General features: G+C 33.1%; 1 protein-coding gene across 1 annotated transcript in view; it reads right to left on the bottom strand.

Moving 5' to 3' along the window:
* The window catches only part of Ten-m (teneurin transmembrane protein Ten-m), a 231,386-nt gene that overhangs the window by 172,141 nt on the left and 42,065 nt on the right, over window positions 1-17,180 (bottom strand). The window contains exon 2 of the mRNA XM_090110419.1: window positions 5,387-5,431. Coding sequence (XP_089966545.1) covers window positions 5,387-5,431 — 45 coding nt within the window. The remainder of the gene's footprint in view (window positions 1-5,386; window positions 5,432-17,180) is intronic.

The raw sequence follows: 17,180 nt of genomic DNA, 5'->3' as shown, positions 1-17,180 counted from the left end.
ACCTTTGGAGAAACTCTTTTGCATATTGTATTGTGAACTGCCTGATCGTGACTTTCTCCGTTGAATGCAAATTTATTGAGGCCTAAATGAAACTTATTTTTCTAAAGGAATACTGTCCAATCTGAGATCTAGTTGTTATCGAGATTAGCTGTTATGTTACGTACTCATAAATAAGTATCTTGAATACTATTTATCAAAATTAGCTCCTTAAAATGTGACCAAAAATGCAAATGTATGTATTACAGCTCTAAATCGATTTGTGCCACTCAATAAGCGTCTGTATGCACTATTTAGGAAGCAAGAAGGTGCAATTTAAATTTGGTCACCAAATAAGGTTGCAATTTGCCTGCAACCGCAGTCAGACGCCCGACCGCATGCCATGTAACGCGATAAAATCGATTTCGACTACTCCAGATTATACAGTCGATATTCTCTTTTGAGGAGTAATTTATAAGGTGTAATATAGAAATACAAACAAATATTGGAAATACCTACTTATACGAAAGTCTATTTTCGGATCCATGATGCAGTTTTTACGATAAATCGTATTCTATGTTCCTCTCAAAGGATATTGGTATCTTTAAATTGCGCTACACAGTTCCGATGTGAAAACTAAACGAACAGACAATTTTTAGTATTTGTGTTAAGGGTTTTGATGACGTCAATATTTTGATTTTTTTACATGCCGGTTTCCTCAAAAATTTCCTCTATCGATAAGACTATTAGTTAAGTGGATAAAGCGCGATACATTCCAAAAAATCCAGAGTGAACCTTGAGGGCGACTTATAGATGACCTATACACATCAGAGACTTTAATCACAACTTTATATAACTACTTACTACTCCTTGTCGCATTCAATACAGAATTTCAGAAGTATAGTTTAATCAGATCGCGAAGAAACACGGTTGGTACTATTAGTGCTTTGATAAACAGAATTTCGATTAAAATCTAACCACTTGTGCGAGGTACCGAGAATTATCTTAAATCAACTCCAGTCTAGACATGACGATACAATGAGACTTGAATTCGTTTACAAGCTCTCTTTGTTAATCGATTTGAAAAAAGTTTTTAATTATAGAGGTAATTGTAAAGGCGAATTACTCGTCGTTATTTATCAATTGATAAAGTCGCTAAATGTTGCTTCGAAATACTGTGAAAAATTTCGTTTTGGTTGTGTTTTATATTATTTTGTCTTCGTATTTCTCCGAAGCTATCGAATTGCGATGATTCTTCTTTTATGTACAAGTTAAACACAAATCGGTTATGGTTAGGTAAATAATATATGATCTTATTCTACACGTAATAGTTTACCATACATAGATATTATAATACGATTGTACACAACAACAAAAACTTGGCACGTGTAACAAAAAGTACGCATCTTTCATATTTATTTGATCGCAGATTAGATAGAACATTCGGGAAAATAATAGCTTGATTTATTCAGAGGTCCGATAAGGGCACGTGAGATGGGCACCTTAATGGCGGATCCTGGCCGAAACCGGCCAAAAACCGAATATACTTTAAATATCCCACGCATTAAATTATCGTGGATTTTTCTGGAGTTATGAAGAACATATTTTCCGAAGGTGCGTTATGAAAGGTTTCCTTCGGTTGCGTATAATTATATGGTGTAATATTTCATTTTACGCCCGAGTTTTTCTCATTTACGCGATTTATATATTTGATTTGAATAATATTCATGAAAATGCATTTGGGTCACTTGTGTGATATATTTGATGAACGATTCTATGAGTTTCACGTAACAAAAACTTTTTTGCTTTTTTAATAAAAATATAACGTTTGATATCGGTGTCGCCTTAATTAACCTTGTCCTGAGTTATTATCGCTTTATGATTTAAAATAAGGTCAAATATTAGTGAGCTTAATGAAATCGTGTTTTTTTTTTATTTCACTTAGTTATTCATTTTAATTTTTTCGCTCTTGTTTGGAGAAAATGAACCTAAATGAGGGCTGAACCTAATTTTTATACAGGGTGTCCCAAAAAGTAGTGATGAACGGAAGCTGGGAGGTAGAGGACCTAAAGGGCTATCCGAATCACCCCCATGTATGTTATGCGATTTTTCGTATTTTCGGAGTTATGACGTTTTTTTCAATTTTTCACCTATCGCCGAGTACGGTGATATTTTCACTCATGGTGACGTCAATTATTGCGGAAGGTGCTTGATTTTTTTTGTGTGCTAAGCTGAAAGATAGGCCAATTCAGTATGGTAACATTTACTATCGTTAGATCTTTGAATGGAATAAAAAAAAGAATTAAAATGCCAAGAAAGATAAAATTACCCAGTATGTTCTCCACTTCAAGGGCCCGTAAAAAAATAAAATCACATAAAAAAAGTTTTCCATTTGGCTTTTAAAAACTTGCTCTATCTATCAGGTAGCTACCCTGAAAATTTCATTTTATTATTCAGAAGGCTTCAATCGAAAAATTGAAATCTAAATGAGGTAAGTGCAAAAATTGAATTAACATGATGATTAATAAAAACAAATTAAAACCAATAACAAGGTGTTTAATTACAAGAAATTTTTAAAATGACCCCGCTATTGCTCAGTGCAAGTGCGACATCACCGTAAAAAGTTGTCTTTTAAATGTCTGAATGCCCTTTTATCATTTTTAATGGTTTCTTCTGCTACTATGAATTTCCAGGTTATTTCGTTCAAATTGTGGCAGTCTCTCGTCTTTGTAGTATCCCCACGGAAAAAAATCAATAGGGTTTATGTCCGGGGACCGTCGAGGCCAGGCTAAAGGGCAAAGATACCCTGAAAGATGGATTGGTCGTTGCAGCCTGCGCATGCGCTGGTGACGCCTGCCTTAAAGCCTGGCCTGCACGGTCCCTCGACCTAAACCCCATTGATTTGTTTCAATGGGGATACTAAAAAGACCTCGGCTACTTGAGAGAATGCTACAATTTGGACGAAATAACCCGGAAATTCATAGTAGCAGAAGAAACCATTAAAAATGATAAAAGGGCATTCAGACATTTAAAAGACAACTTTTTACGGTGATGTCGCACTTGCATTGAGCAACAGCGGGGTTATTTTAAAAATTTCTGGTAATTAAACACCTATTTATGGGTTTTAATTTGGTTTTAATGATCATCATGTTAATAAAATTTTTGCACTTACCACATTTAGATTTCAATTTTTCGATTGAAGCCTTCTGAATAATAAAATGAAATTTTTAGGGTAGCTACCTGATAGATAGAGCGAGTTTTTAAAAGCCAAATGGAAAACTTTTTTTATGTGATTTTATTTTTTTATGAGCCCTTGAAGTTGTGAACATACTGGGTAATTTTATCTTTCTTGGCATTTAATTCTTTTTTTATTCCATTCGAAGATCTAACGATAGTAAATGTTACCATACTGAATTGGCCTATCTTTCAGCTTACCACACAAAAAAAAATCAAGCATCTAGCGCAATAAGTCACGTCACCATAAATAAAAATCTCATCGTACTCAGCGATAGATGAAAAATTGAAAAAAATGTCATAACTCCGAAAATACGAAAAACCGCATAACATACATGGGGGTGATTCGGATAGCTCTCTAGGTCCTCTACCTCCCAGCTTCCGTTCATCACTACTTTTTGGGACACCCTGTATTTAATGATAATTCTAAAATCTAGTCTAGATTCTAAGTTTGAGTTTGTTGTATAATATTAAACACTTTTTTATTGTTGTATTGTTGTTTATTGAATGAATCTACATACTTTGTTAATTTTAACTACGTGCAATGTGCATGATGCGTCACGTGGGTTATGAAAGCGGACGTCACAAAAGCTAAACTTGTTTCAATAATATACCTTTGTGAGATCATCGCCTAACGTCGCACAACTGTAATAGAAAATATAATTTTAGATTTACAGTTTTTAGAGGCTTGCTTAGCAGAAAATATATAATTTTATTTATGTATCTCTACAATACAATAAATACATTGTTCATACAAATTATGTATACCTACCTAGCGAAATATTTTTAAGAAGACTTGCACTACCTATCATAAAAGTGAGTATTAAATGAAGAAAATTAAGTGACAATACCTAAGTAATTATAAATGTAAATACATGCCATGGTTTTTTATAAAAATGTATCATAATGAATATTAAATTACATTAATTTCTTCACATTCTAGCTTTTATTGATTTGTTTACCTAAGTTAAGGAAGTACGGTTTAAGTGTCAACGTCCCCATACGTCGAATACGAAATCAGTACCATTCTATTCTGGAGGAAACAAATGTGAATATCGTTGGGAATCAGCTGCAATCATGCATAGAGACGGAGACAGGATTCGCCATGGGTGCGAGCGGGACAGCCTCAATGCGGACAGCGACGCGGGCGGAATTGTAAATGTGTAAGTTAACGCAGTAACGGCTCAGTTTTAAAGATAAACTTTATATTGAGAAATTTAAATTTATCGAAATATATATCTATATCGTAAAAAATAATTCAAATTTCTATATAGGCCTATATTCTGCGCTATTTTGGAAAAATTATGAAACTGCTCATATGAAAGCTGTTCCGCCTGCGATATTTGATTGGAATCGTACATATAAATTTTAAAATAAATTAATTAACAGTATTAACGCGGTAAGCAATAACTTATTAAATAAGATTTTATTTTACTAACATGAATCCGCTACAAAGCAATTAAAATTGAATAAACAATTAAAACGAAATAGCTTGTCAATCGTCATGTAAAATTATTAAAAAATCATGTTCGACATTTATATATTTGTTTCAACAAATTTCAAGAAAATTACCGGCTATAAAAATTCAATCAAGTCAACAATAATTAAGTTATAAAATCAATCACGGTAATTATTCAGCAGCTGTCGACAACTCTGATGAATTTTTCATAGAACCCACTTTCCACTCGATAGTTTATCAAATGGTAGGAAAACTTTGTTAATCAACTTACGAACCGCGCTCTGTTTGGAACATAATCAAACTAGGGTTTCTTTTGAATATTTTCTACGTTAGTTCGCCTTAATAGAATTCTTATTTAACGTTGTTTTCGCTCAATTTAACTTTTAAATTAAACATTAATTTTTGCACGCCTCATAAGCGAAGCGTTGAGGTGGGTACTACTGTCACTTCGCGCAAAACATCTGATTTTTCAAATTTAAAATGTCTTTATGTATCATACATTGCACTTGTAATTTTTTATTTCGTACGTTTATTGACAGATGTATTGTTATTCTATTCAACACTATAAAACCCGTATTAATTGATATTTGATGGGTAGTTGAAAAATTTAACAAAAAGTGAAATTATCTACCTCAGCTTGTTCCTTTATCTATGAAAACGTAAAATAAATTAAACAGCAAATTATAATTAAATGTATGAAAAATGACGTGTGCTTACTTATATAACTGTAACCGCAGTCATCTCCATTTAATTGCGACTCACCTGAAAAGAAAAACAAAAAATTAATCTATTAGGTCTCACATTCACACAAATTCAATATCAAAAGTCAGAAGTTTTCAATTTTGTACAAATAGTCTTAAAATTCGAGCAGTCTTCAATTAAAAACCAACTTTATATGATACAGACAAAGACTTATAAAAATGTGTAAATAATTATTCAATTTAAATCTATTCATAAACCTCATAACAAGCACAATACGCGTTTATTATAGAAAATCCAGCGCTATTTACAGACAAACATAAATACTGAGACCTAAGCTTCATTCATAACGAAGCAATCGTGACTTTTCAATAAAGCGTTCAATTTATTGTTTATCCGTCCATTCCGAGACAGCGACACATGTGCGACACTTCATTACATTTTACAAACATACATTATCACTATTTGATACACAATCATCCTTATTCTAATCGAACAGAGTTCACAATCGCATAAATTTAAATCACGCAAATGCATAATATTCCTGTCAGTACACAAAACAACGCACAATTTAAATAATGCTCTTAGTGAGCAAAGAATACAGTTCAAAATTCTTTGCATTATTAATTCACAACTGCATATGCGACGTTGCCGAACGTGTAGTGACACCACATGTTACAAAATTTGAAATAAAAATAAACTGTAATGCATTGTAATAAAGCTCTAAATGGCTGTTTAAATTCGCGAACAATGTTAAGTATCGTCACGCGGTATTAGATTTGAATCTTGACTCAAATGTCTTTTGGTTTATTTTATTATCATACGAAATGCGTTAAATTGAAATAAACCTTTTTTTACGGCAATTACACTCCAAAGTGCAATATTTTAAAATTAAGTTGTTTTTTTAATTATATCAAATTAAAATATTGGAGAAATAGGCAATTTGCATGCGTCGTTTTTTAAGGTAGGTAAATTTTTTTTTGTAGGTTTACTAATCATAGGATAAGCTTGTCCTATATCAACACTATCGATAGCGGCAGAGCCAATGCTAGGATAAGTCCTCGACCGAATTTCAAATTTGGGTTGCTGTCGTTATACTTATTTGAATACAAACAAAATTAATCGAAATATATTCCGCGAAGTAAAAATATATTTTGTCATTTATTTAAAAACATTTCGAACAAAGGCGTCACATCATTATAAAAACAAAACTTTTCCCCGGTAATGATGTAAGCCGATACGGTTAGAATCCTTTTAATTTGAGCTTTCAGCTTTTGACCGCGTTTCGAAAAACGCGGGTTAAGTACGAGCGTGAGAAACGCCGCGTTTTTAACCTATATAGGATACCTACAGATTTTTTCATGGCGTGTTTTTAGTGCAATTTGCATTTTAAGTTATAGGTACTAGGAGCGAATTTCATTTGCATTCCATTTCACGTATCACAACGAAATAGATTCATTTGATAAATCTACATTGTAAGTAGGTAGGTACTTAATAATGCCAAAACAACTATAATTTGTGTATCAGAAAAATAGTCACATAAACGATCTCTGAAATTTTTATTGATTCATAAATTCGATCTGAGGTTTGGTGAGTATATAATTTTTTAATTCCATTACACTTCGTTATTTCAAAATAACTAGGCCAAGCCGTATAGAGTATCAAATAAATCACATTTATTTGATAAGGACAAACATATCATAAATATGAAACTTGTTTTCCTCATATAAAAAGTTGAAGAAACTTCTTTTTGGAGGAAAACCAAATTCTTATAAAATAATACACACTACAGTATCTTCTTATTTCCAGGATTTGTGGTACCAAAGTCATATAGGTACCTAAGTATTTAGTAATGATTTATATTTTTATTAAAGTAAATGTATATAATATGTATATCAGCCCATTGCAAATATACCTACTTAAGCAATATTATACCTACGATTTTTCCCTAGAAATGAATATGTAGCTACCGGGTGCTTCTTTTTTATCTTACAATATCACACTAAAACTAGGTACTAAAATATTCAGAAAACACCCAATTTCTAATATTTTAAGCCCCATACCCGACCATTGCCATCACGTTCGCATAACTCGAAAAACTTCTCAACTGACCTTTATAATCTATCTAGGGAGTTTGAAGACCTCATGAAATATGACGGAATCGGGAAATTAATGTTCGGAAAAGATACTCCGTGATTCCAATATTTGATCAGATCACGTACAGGCCATAGTATTTGTAATTAGCGGTAACTGTTAGTGACATTGTTAACTTAGAAAAATCGTATTATACTTTGGAATAGGATAATTCTCGGCTCTCGCGTCATGACAATACCGTCACATCATTATGTAGGCATCGATTTTGACACGTCATTCTAGAAAGTTCTATATTATTTATTGGTTGAGACGGTGCATTTTTTGATAAATCAAAGGACAATCGATCTTACAAATTTTAATCTAAACGCGAAAAATCACGCGCGACAGTTTTATATTAAATTTCAAGAACAAAGTAGGGGTAAAAATCGATGCATGTGTTACCTTGGTGAAGGGATGTAATCATAGGGGTACATTCAGACAAGTGCTCCCACGAGATAAGACATGTATTATGAGCCACTCTTTGTTAGGTTATTGCGATTTTTTATACAGCTTCCGCTTATATGGGCCTAATCCTGTTCAAAAATGGCAGCTTATATAATAAGCTTGGTTAATTGTTACAGTTTTATTATAACGCCATGTACTTAATCAGACTACATTGTGTCAAAAAGTTTGTAGTATTCTATACGTATATACAGGGTGTAATCGTTATGTGTGCACAGGCGATTTTTCCGTAAGTATTACAGATAACAAAAAACTTTAAACTGATATCGAACGTACTTAGCCTAATGAGTAAAATGGCCGTAATAAATTTTTAAAAATAAATCGAGAAATATCAAAAAAATTATCTTTAAACCCTCCCATGGGAGGGTCCCATACATTAAGTATGAAATATGAATATCCCATTTACATTTAATATGAAAGATTTTAGCTTTCTTTTTCTTTTTTGGTTTTCTGCTTTAATTACTTCGCAAATTTGAAGTGGCATTTTCCACGCTTTTCCCGGACATTTTCACGCATTTTCCGGATATTTTCCGGGGATTTTCCGAGCATTTTCCGGGCATTTTCCAGACATTTTCCCACGCTTTTTCCGGACATTTCCACGCATTTTCCGGATATTTTCCAGACATTTTCCAACATTTCCCTGGCATTTCCCGGTTATTTTCTGGGATTTTCCCAGGAATTTTCCGGGAATTTCTCAGGCATTTTCCGGGGATTTTCCAGGCTTTTTCCGGATATTTTACGGACATTTTCACGCATGTTCCGGAAATTTTCACGCATTTACCGGGTATTTTCCGGCCTTTTACACGCATTTTCCGGATATTTTCCAGGCATTTTCAGGTTATTTTCCGGGATTTTCCCAGGCATTTTCCGGAATTTCCCAGGCATTTTCCGGTGATTTTCCGGATGTTTCCCAGACATTTTCCGGACATTTCCATGGCATTTTCCGGGGATTTTCCGGGGATTTTCCACGCATTTCCCAAACATTTTCCGGACATTTCTCAGGCATTCTCCGTGGATTTTCCAAGCATTTTCCGGATATTTTAGAAAGAAAGAAGAAAGAACTTTCTTTCTTTCTTCTTTTCGGATATTTTACGGACTTTTTCACGCATTTTCCGGTTATTTTCCGGGAATTTTCCGGGATTTTCCCAGGCATTTTCCGGAATTTCCCAGGCATTTTCCGGGGATTTTCCGGATGTTTCCCAGGCATTTTCCGGGGATTTTCCGGATGTTTCCCAGACATTTTCCGGACATTTCTCAGGCATTCTCCGTGGATTTTCCAAGCATTTTCCGGATATTTTAGAAAGAAAGAAGAAAGAACTTTCTTTCTTTCTTCTTTTCGGATATTTTACGGACTTTTTCACGCATTTTCCGGTTATTTTCCGGGAATTTTCCGGGATTTTCCCAGGCATTTTCCGGAATTTCCCAGGCATTTTCCGGGGATTTTCCGGATGTTTCCCAGGCAATTTCCGGGGATTTTCCGGATGTTTCCCAGACATTTTCCGGACATTTCCATTGCAATTTCCCAGGGATTTTCCACGCATTTCCCAAACATTTTCCGGACATTTCTCAGGCATTTTCCGGGGATTTTCCAAGCATTTTCCGGATATTTTACGGACATTTTCCGGATATTTTACGGACATTTTCACGCATTTTCCGGTTATTTTCCGGGACTTTTCCGGGATTTTTCCAGGCATTTTCCGGGGATTTTCCGAGCATTTCCCGGGGATTTTCCGGATGTTTCCCAGACATTTTCCGGATGTTTCCCAGACATTTTCCGGACATTTTCATGGCATTTTCCGGGGATTTTCCACGCATTTCCCAGACATTTTCCGGACATTTTCAGAACATTCACGATAATTTAAATTTGACCCAGTTGAAGTCGGCGATAAAAAATAACTATTACATAAGTATTATAGGTTTCTCTTATAATATGTATTATATAGTATTATAGGTTTCCCTTATAATATAAATTTAAACAAGAGGTTTTTTTGCACATAAAAGTTTGGCGTCATTTTATGACGTAATACTTTATTGGCGGGAAAGCATTACTTATCAAAATAATTTTAAACACAGTCATTAAAATTTGGATCGCATCCAGGGTAATACTCCGGAAACCTACATTGTTAAAAATAAATAACATATTAATGTACTTTTGGGTTTTATAATTTGTACATTATGTAAAAATTAAATAAATACATTCCTTTGTGAAACGTAATATTATTTTTAAGGAATTTCTGAATACCATATTGTTAGCGTATCGATCATAATTCATAACCTAGCCACCAACAAAAATATTTTTTTTGCTTTTGAGTTATCGAACTCAAATGCATTAGTAATACAAATTATTTTTTTGGGACTGAATGAAGTGATTTGAAAGTTATTCAAACTAATAAAAAACTCTATTCACATACACACTGCTGCTCATATTTTACTAAAGTTCATTAAAATCGAACCAGTAGGTATCTCGCAGTTATAAAAATCAAGTCAAAAAGAGTGCAAAATTACTATTTTTATGTTACTACATACGAAGTTACGCAGAAATGTAATACAAAAATAATCCTCACTTGAATCGAGTGTTAGCTTACAAAGTACGATATATGTTTAATTATAACACGTTGTCATGGTAACCCGATACCAAATAAACCTTAAGGCGCTTAAACATTGACTTGTAAAAGATATTTGAAGAAATCGCTTTGGAAATTACGTATGAAATTGTCTGTAACTAATAATTTGTTTGGTATCAATAACACTTCAGATATTTAAGAAGTTTAGAAAATTAAAGACTTACATTTACTTATTAACAGAAGACTAGTAGGTACCTACTTACCTACCTAAATATGCGAAAGATTGTTTTAATTCGCTGGTATATTAAATTTGAGAAACTTATATAAGTTCAATGTATTATCAAAGATTAATCTAGATCTGTATCTTGGTCTCATATCATGTTTTAGTATCTTCTTTCATAACAAAATAATTTATTGCAACTGCAGCTGTAGGCCATGACTTGGCCATAATAATACCACGAGAAAATATACTCAGATTGAATAATATTCTACGTTTTAAACATCTTGACATTATTTTCATATACCTACTTATTGCAATAATTTCGAATAATCATAAATGCATACCATGCCTACTCAATTTACCGTAAACTTATTAGTATTACCATCCATCACACGCAAAATCACTAACACAATTTCAAGACAGTTTCATCAAGAAAAATTGGTTGTCTGTAAAGTCGGTTTACTGACGATAGTTGAACGTGACAACGTCCGATTGTGCTTCTTTGTCGCTCAAGCCTTACATGGAACGCCTCAGAGCGAGGTAACGCCGCATGAGTCATGTTTTTTCGTGCGTGCATCCAGCTCTATCGAATTATAATAAGACGTTGTCACGTCAAAAAACACTCAAAACATAAAATCAACCAGCGACGCGCTCGCTCCTAATGACTTGAATATTTCTCATCTGACGTTTAATTAACTATCAAAGGGAAAGCCTCTTCTAATACCCGCCAATAGCTTCCGTTGGAGATCTTGTAATGGCTGAAAATTAACACGGAGTGAGGCTTCTTCGAGTCTACTTCTGAATATATTTTGCTACAGCCCCTATCTATGGGCATTCTACCGTATAATTCAGAGCATTGCTATAAGTTACTTATCTGTAAGGATATGTTACTATGTACTATTATTCATGGCTAGGAACTTTATTGAAGACGTTTTTACTTTTTTAAGCTTCTTATTAGCTTCACCTGTATGTTTGTAACAGACTCCTTTAGACTCGATTTTGATCAATTTAAAACGAACAGATTGAATTCAAAATTTGTAGACTTATCAATTGGAGACAATAAAATTATTTTTAAACTAGCGGTCCGCCCCGGCTTCGCCCGTGGTACAAAAAACACATCTTTTCTCTACATAAAAACCATCCTCGTACTTCAAGGAATATAATAAAAAAAGAATTGTCGAAATCGGTTCAGCCGTTCTCGAGTTATGCGCTTACCAACACATTTTGCGATTCATTTTTATATATAAGAAGATTATTTCAGGTTGTTTCTAATGGTTTACCGTTCGAATACATCAAATCGTAAAAATTGAAATGAAAGACATGTGTTTTTTTCTGTTACGTATTTTACAATTTTGTACAAAAATTATCACTATTGGAAAAATAAGGGTGGTGAAGTAGCTAAACTATTACTATATTCTGAATCATTGCAATTCAGAACATCAACACTAAAATAAAAATCACCGCAAGAAATACATTTTATATTCATCGAAAGTTAAAATTCATCTCGCATAAATACTTGAATACTTTAAACCGTCTGACGCATTGCTGCATTGGGTTAAATGCACATTGACTGGTAAGATTTTAACGGTTTTTTATTTTGAAAATATCTTTTAATTCAAGAAACGTCACGTTCTTATAGTTTAAAGGATTTACTCTGCCTTTTAATATTTTATCGTCGAGATATTTCTATGATGTTTGATGTGTTATTTATTTAGTTAGGTATAATGATGTTTTAATTTAATGGTAAAAGGAATTGCATATTGATTAGAGAATGTCAAAAAGTATTGTATCAAATATAAAGATCAAACGTTTTTCTGCTACCAATGCAGTTTGAGTTAATCCATACACATGATAAATGAAATAAAAGTATCTGTCTAATATAGAAAAACGTTTTATTGAATGCCTTTCAAATCCCTACTAATATTATAAATGCGAAAGTAACTCTGTCTGTCTGTCTGTTACTCAATCACGCCTAAACTACTGAACCAATTTGCATGAAATTTGGTATGGAGATATTTTGATACCCGAGAAAGGACATAGGCTACCTTTTAATGCGAAATATGTACCACGAGCGAAGCCGGGGCGGACTGCTAGTAGAATATAAAATAAAATGCGGTTACCTATACCATCAATACATTCCCAACACGTCCACAAGTAAATTAAAATCGTGAACCGAAGAAAGCTTTGTGAAAGTAGCCTAAATATTTTGACAGAAACTACGGAGATGGGTGAGCGATCGTGCGTAACCGTATGTAATTGGAAATGAGGAATCAAATGTCCACAACAATTTTGTAAATACACATTACATTTTCAACAAATTATATTTATAATAATAGGTACATACCGGCTTCAATACAAAGACTACAAAATATTGACTGCAGCGCCATCAGTGCACTTTTGAAGTTTCACTTCTGACACGTGTGCTCGGCACACACGCTCTTTTTTATTGTAATCAGATAAAATTTACCACCGCGACTTTTTTGGAAAGAATCTATGAATTCAAAACCTAATCCTTTTAAAAATAAGTAGTAAAATTAATACCATCACTTTATTTCGTCTATACCAATATACCAATGATTGTTTATCATTCTTCGTAATTACTGCATAGATTATAACAATGAATACATAACTATCCATTTCCTTATGATGCGAAGCGCTTCACTATAACAAGAATAACAATCTTAAATGATTCTTAAACGTTATTAAAAGCCAGCGATCGAACGAAAGCATAAATAAATCTTTCAAACATTTACTACTTTTAATTTAGTAAACCGAGCGATAGCGATCGTAACAACCCGCTACTATCAAGGGGGAAATTTCTAGAAAAATCCAGAAATATCTGGTAAAATAAGAGTAGATTTATAGTCGAATAAAAGTTACAGTTCCCAGTTTATGTTGGCAGTAACGTGCAGGTCCGGTCCGTATAGTTTTTGAATTACATTGATTTAGTGTCGAGGAATACTGCCTGATTGGATTGCAATTTGAAAGAATTGGCTTTTCGCGATCTCGAACCGATTGAGCAGTTAGCGGAATATGTAATTTGGATAAACTACAGTTAAATATTTTAAGGACGCTTGATGTTAATCATTAGTTAAAAAAAGGGCGTGTGAGCCAAGCACACATTTCAGAAAGTTACTTGGCAAGATTCAATGTTACCAAAATCGTCGCCTTACTCCATGACATGACGGTATTGCCATGACGCTACTTGAAATTTTACTCTCAACGCACCTAAAGAAGTTTAACTTCAAAATATTCCAAAAACCTTCACATGATATTAACTTAACTGTTTTGAATGGTAGGTACTTTTAATATTTTACATTTATCTAATTCATTAATGTTTTCCATTTCATTAAACCCAAGAGTTCAATAACCCACACATGCCAATTACTGCAAACATTTTTCCATCTTTGACATCAATTTATACTAAAATCAGTTTCCATCAAACGAATGCACCAATTTGGTTAGGCACACGCTTGTTATTTCTGCCAAGCCAACCGAATGATTCTGATACTGCAATTCGCACAAAGAAAAACCCATGTGATAAGAGCCTTTGGCTTCGTGAATTGTATCACTTCGGTTGGTGTTTATTTGAATTAGTAGCTTGTAGTGTATGAATGTTATTGCGTTAATGAGTAGCTGACTCGATGTACTAACGAATTGTTTCAGAATTTTAATCATTTTAAAGTTTCTGTTCTGTTATATGATGCGGAGAATAACCGAAAATCATATTTGAGGCACAAGTACATGTTGTAAAGCCTAATTTAGCCTCTATATTGGTTTTGATTGTAATGTGAATTTTAGTTCAATTGAAGTATATTTACATTGCTGACTTTATTCCATCATTTTCTTTTGGTTTAAGTCTCTAAAATAAATTCTCATTGTTAAGTTTAACGTTAGCTACTGTCACTTTAAATTTTCTTTTCATCACTTATACGATAGTATAAAAATCTTTATTATACGATTTTTGTTACACATTCTAGGTAACCTATTTAACCTTGATGCTATCTACAAAGGAACTGAACGCTCGCACCGTGTACAGACGGATTAGTCTGTCTGTTTGTACAGCTTGTTTGTACGCCTTATTGACAACCGTTCAATTTGTCGGGATTCCCCGATACAGCCCTAATTAATTTATCTTTTCGAGTTTTGGTAATCAACAATAATTTGATCAACGCGTATTTGAGTTGAGCGGATTTGGGTCTAGCTGTAATTACGAAATTTTCAAGTTTTCGAGTTAATTCGTTGTTTGGAAGAATTTTGAACTGAATAAATAGATTATCCTTTATTTAGAATAATGAACGACGCAATGACGATATTCATTAATTGTTCGAAAGATTAAATGCGTTCTTATTATTGCAACCTTCTTGCAAAGCTTCTTGATAGGTTTCTTTAAAGGTGTTATCATTCCCTATACAATATAAACACAAGGCACGTCAAAAATACATACCCATATACCTTCCTTAGATACCTTCCTTAGATATAAAAGAAGTCTTAGATGACTTCCCTTAAAATCGTTTTCAAGTCAAGAAAACATATGTTACGTCTTATTTACTTCATTCAAGTACGATATTCGCCAATAAAGACTGCACGAAGTTAGGGTTCGGAATAGGGGAGATTTTCAATATTATCTATAACTAAAACACCCCTACGCAATAGCTTCAGGGCTCAAGTTGTAGCATTTAGTGTGCGAATGCTACGACGCTACGGTCTACGCCGTAGGCGATTGCTACAGAATAATATACGAGGGTCCAAGTTGCTTAAATTTGTCAGTTATAATAGCTTTAAAATAACATTTTGAATGCAAATAATAATAAATATAGGGGTTGATGTGAGGGTGGATAAAAATAACAAGGTGAGGAAGGTGTGTTGACAATGTTTTGATGTTATATCTTTAATAATTACTTTTTATCTTATTACGTTTGATCATGTACTTAGATATGAATCGCATAGCAAAATCAAACCATTAAAATAAGACATTACGTTTGTATCTAATACATTCAAGTAATAAATTATAATGGAACTTTTATTCAATATGATATAAACTATTGAAGATAGCTCGTGAATAAGTGGAGTGTGGTGGAGGCAATTTCAACAGTTGGTTATATGACGGTACTTTTAGATTTATGGCTGTAGCAACTGAAACTATTCAACAACTTGAATTTGTAATGTCTACTTGCTATTTATATTTATATCTATAACACGCTTCGCTTTGGTTGTGAAGAATAGAGGAATTACATTTTCTTGGTTTTATCTATTGTAGTGAATTATATTATTTATTTTTAAATATATACATAGATATATGAGTTTCTTATACGTTTAAATGATTGAAAATACAATATTGAATACGGCTTCAAAACGGTTATGAACAAGAAGTACGAGCGTAAAACAAGTGTGCAATAATTTACTTTCCTAATTAATTGACCATCTAACAAAAAAGTAGGCATATTCTTTATTATAGAACACAAACAATAGCAGAACCATGAACACTTATAACAGTACAAATATAAATTTTAATTTACAAATGGTAGGTGCAGTTAAGCTCCCCAAATTTGACCAAAACGTTAATTCCACAAAACAATCTCTCTAAATGGACACAATCGTATAACGTCTCATATAAATGAGCCATTTAATCATATCAAGTGAGAGAAATCACCGTCATTAAGGATACCAGGCTTTTTTGTTCTGTTTACCTTAATTCCTGATATAATCTTTGATGTTTTGATCGTAATATTGTTTGGATAATAAGCGCGTTTAATGTTTAATGTAACAGTCGTTATTTTTAATCGAGAAATTAGACTTTCGTATTCAATTGCTATGCTATTTAAGGAATTAAAGATGACGGTATTTTAATGTCATTCATTAATTATTGTATTGTTTAGTAACAATGTTATTCAAACTCAAACTCAAACATTTATTTATTTAATTAGACTTCTTCTAGAAGCACTTTTGAAACGTCATAACATAATATTTTAACATTTACCACCGATTCGAAAAGCAGTATCTTACGGAGAAGAACCGGCAAGAAACCCCATAGTTGCTCTTTTAAATCATGTCAGTTTTACAATTTAATTTCACAAAATACGTAACATCATATATTATTGTTGTGTTTAGTAACTAAGTTATTGCGTAACATCAAGAACCAGCAAGTATTGAAATATAGTTTGTTCCTCAAAGTGAGATCTTTTTTCCGTATTCCAGGTAAAAATTCCCGCTCAAAACACTTAGCATTTGAAAGCCAAACAATTCGTCATTTGATATCTACATCCATTGAAAGTGTAGCCAGCAGTCAGGGACGTCGTAAAGAGAAAATGTCAGTATAAATGAGCTAATAAGAATCCCATAATGGGGTCATTTGGCACATAGCGAGCGAGTAAATGTGGTGGAAAGAAAGATGCGTGGACTAGTGTTTTTTTAGTACCTTATATTTTGGTTT

This window comes from Colias eurytheme, chromosome 15 (assembly GCF_061535395.1).
Source record: "Colias eurytheme isolate Ceu_HAF_F1 chromosome 15, ilColEury1 Martin Lab GWU primary, whole genome shotgun sequence".
NCBI lineage: Eukaryota > Metazoa > Arthropoda > Insecta > Lepidoptera > Pieridae > Colias > Colias eurytheme.
This window is presented reverse-complemented; position numbering and strand designations above follow the sequence as displayed.